Raw genomic sequence first — 3,508 nt, forward strand, 5'->3', positions numbered from 1 at the left:
TGTTCTTTTCTATGATTTTTGGCATTATAACTGTGTTATTCTGCACAAAATAAATTTTGAGTTGGTCCCACTTCTAGCCATGATTGTGCTGATCCCACAGAGCTGCAGGACTTTATATATTGTAGTGAAATACAAGGACACATTGAGTAAAATGTAAAAAGGAGCAAAAAATGCTCTGAAACGGCTTGGAGTATTTTCATATTTCTCTTTCCTGTCTTTCCATCATTTGTTGACAGCCTCATATAAACACACTGGTGTGGACAGTAAAGCCATTAAAAGGAGACTCAACTCACATGTCTTTGCTTTGCATGATTTTATTGTCTGCTTTTAACTCTTCATTCCAAGATGATAACGTAGTACTATTTGCTACATCATTGATAAATAAAGAATAATTACATGACATCACTATGTCAATACAGTGGCTTTACATTGGTCAAAATAATTTATATAATATAAACATTTCATGAAGTTTCTATACAAAATAACTTTTATTTCATTTATATGTCACTACTTAACAGAACACATGTAAGAGCATACGTTGTTTCCATATTTACATTTTTGTCACATTTATATTCAAACTATTTGATATTTCACAATGCTGCAGTGTTCACAGTTACACTATAAATATAACAGTATCAGCACATAATAATATGTAAATACACAAATAATATTTTCATTTATTTATATTTATTATTATTAAGGGACGCTGTCTCTTTAAGGTCGTGCACCTTGATTGTTTGTGTCACGGGTGTTTGTCGACTTGAGGAATCATCTCTAAAACTTAATTTATCACAATTTCCACAATTAATTCATTAAAAATTACATCTTATACATATTGTGATTATGTGGCACAAAATGAGCACAAACTGAATCTAAACGTGTTTAATTTAAGATATTTTTCTGCTCTGTTTCCATCTCAAAGGATCACACATCCTCCACCTTTGCTCTCCACGAAGCTCGGGTCGAGGTCGTTGGGCAGCTTTCCGTTCTCTCCCCAGATATTCATCTCTCCAAATACGCCCGTCTCGATCATCTCCTCCTGCCAGGGTATCGGGACGTTGCCAGAAGCAAAGTCATTGTAGAACTCGGTGTCTGAATTATCCAGGACCACTCCTCTGATGGAGCTGAAGGCGCCCACGTCGTCAATGTCCTTGGCATAGACGGTTGTTGCACTCGGGACGAATGGCGGAGGTAGCATCCCTTTAAACACAACACAGAGGACATAAAGAAATTAAAGCATGGCATGTAGAAACTACCATTATTTGAGACTGTTCTCATGAAAGCTTCTTAACACTTTATCAGACGAAGAACCGTATTTGGTAACTTCAGCGGATATCCAAAATAAAAAACAAAAATATTTTGAGAAAAAAGTTGCAAATTTACTAGATTAAAGTGGCAGATCTACAAGAAAAAAAGTTGCAGATTTAAGAGATTTAAAGTAGCAAATCTGCATGGAAAAAAGTCACAGATTTATGAGAAAGAAGGGGGAAAAAAGCAACTTTTCTCGCAGATTCACCACCTTAAATCTCGTAAATCTGCAACTTTTTTCTTGTAGATTTGCCACTTTAAATCTCGTAAATCTGCGATTTTTTTCGCACAGATTTGCCACTTTAAATCTCGTAAATCTGCGACTTTTTTCGCACAGGTTTGCCACTTTAAATCTCGTAAATCTGCAACTTTTTTCGCACAGATTTGCCACTTTAAATCTCGTAAATCTGCGACTTTTTTCGCACAGATTTGCCACTTTAAATCTCGTAAATCTGCGACTTTTTTGCACAGATTTGCCACTTTAAATCTCGTAAATCTGCGACTTTTTTCGCACAGGTTTGCCACTTTAAATCACGTAAATCTGCGACTTTTTTCGCACAGATTTGCCACTTTAATCTAGTAAATTTGTTTGTATGATTTTCTAGTAAATCATACAAACCAGTTCATTTTTTGTAAAGCACTTTGAGTTGCATTTATATGTATGAAAAGCGCTATATAAATAGTTTGATTGATTGATTGATTGATTGATTGATTGATTGATTGATTGATTGATTGATTGATTGATTGATTGATTGATTGATGAGAATATGTTGATTATTTTTGTTATTTTTGCCCCTTTTTGTGCTGTTCATATCTTGACATGACCCACCTGCTTCCAGACGGCCCCAGTTAATGTCTTTGAAGAAGGGCTGATTCCTGAGCTCGTCGCAGCAGTTATTTTTGAAGCCGAGGCGTTTCTCTGGGTCCTTGTGCATCAGGCCCTCACAGATATCCTTGCAATCTTTGCTGAACTTTGGTGTATATGCAACTGCATCGTTTATGATTCTGCGAGCTACCTCTTCATTCTCAACCTGAAGAAAGAGAACATTATTCAAACAGGTCAGTTGAGGATATCTTTGTGCATAAAGAGTCTGATAAGTCTGTTCTGCTCATGTTTAGTACCTTCTCTCCTCGTACTCTAAAGGGCCCTTTGGCAGCAATCATCTCATACAGGGTGACTCCCAGGGTAAAATAGTCCACTGTGTAGTCATATTCCTTCTTCTGGATCAGCTCCGGGGCCATGAAACCTAGATTCATAGACAACAGAATGCTTAGAGAAACTCAGGGGGATAGTTTTTTCCCTTTAACCCTTAATAGGACACTCATTGAAATACTTGCAAATTCCACATTTTAACCCTAGATAATATTGAAGGGTATTACATACTGCCAGAATGTGTAAAAAAACATACCAAAATAATATTTTGAGAAAAAAGTTCACGAGATTAAAGAGGCAAATCCACGAGAAAATAATGCGCAGATTTATGAGATTTAAAGTGGTGAATCTGGGAGAAAAAAGTTGCTTTTTCCCACTTGTTTCTTATAAATCTGCGACTTTTTTCACACAGATTTGCCACTTTAAATCTCTTAAATCTGTGACTTTTTTTCTGGTAGATTTGCCACTTTAATCGAGTAAATTTGCAACTTTTTTCTCGAAATATTACTGGAAGTTACCAAATATAGTTCTTTGCCTGATAAAGGGTTAAACTGATCAGTTTTTTTTCTTCATGTTTAAATGTTTGTCCATGTACCTGGAGTTCCTGCATATCCACTAGTTTTGTCTTTTCCTTCTGGAAGTTCAACAGCCAGACCCAGATCTGACAGTCGGACGTGTCCTGAATGGTAAAAAAAAAGCAACAGTGTTATATTTACCAGATAAATGTATATTATTTTTCCTTCTTTCTGTTTATAAAGTTTTTCCCTGGTGTTTATTAGAGGAGAATTCTTTTGGTAATTATAATAATAATTTACCTTTACTTTACTTATTTAAGTACTGTACTTAAGTACAATTTTCAGGTACTTGTACTTTACTTGAGTATTTTCATTTTGTGTAACGTTATACTTCTACTTCACTATATTTTGAGCCAAATATTGTACTTTTTACTCCGCTACATTTAGCTGTCAGCTTTAGTCACTTTTCAGGTTGAGATTTAACATTAAAAAAACATGATCAATTTAAAGTGATTAGACTTTTTTTTTTTTT

The 3,508-nt window shown here is 35.1% G+C and overlaps 1 protein-coding gene across 1 annotated transcript in view; it reads right to left on the minus strand.

The window, feature by feature from the left end:
* Positions 1–269: 269 nt before the first annotated feature.
* grk1b (G protein-coupled receptor kinase 1 b) overlaps positions 270–3,508 on the minus strand; it is a 16,298-nt gene continuing 13,059 nt past the window's right edge. Inside the window, exons 5-8 of the mRNA XM_059351756.1 lie at positions 3,057–3,140; positions 2,431–2,555; positions 2,138–2,339; positions 270–1,200 (exon numbers count right to left, since the gene is read on the minus strand). Coding sequence (XP_059207739.1) covers positions 917–1,200; positions 2,138–2,339; positions 2,431–2,555; positions 3,057–3,140 — 695 coding nt within the window. The 3' untranslated portion in view covers positions 270–916. The remainder of the gene's footprint in view (positions 1,201–2,137; positions 2,340–2,430; positions 2,556–3,056; positions 3,141–3,508) is intronic.

Source organism: Centropristis striata, chromosome 15, assembly GCF_030273125.1.
Source record: "Centropristis striata isolate RG_2023a ecotype Rhode Island chromosome 15, C.striata_1.0, whole genome shotgun sequence".
NCBI classification, from domain to species: domain Eukaryota; kingdom Metazoa; phylum Chordata; class Actinopteri; order Perciformes; family Serranidae; genus Centropristis; species Centropristis striata.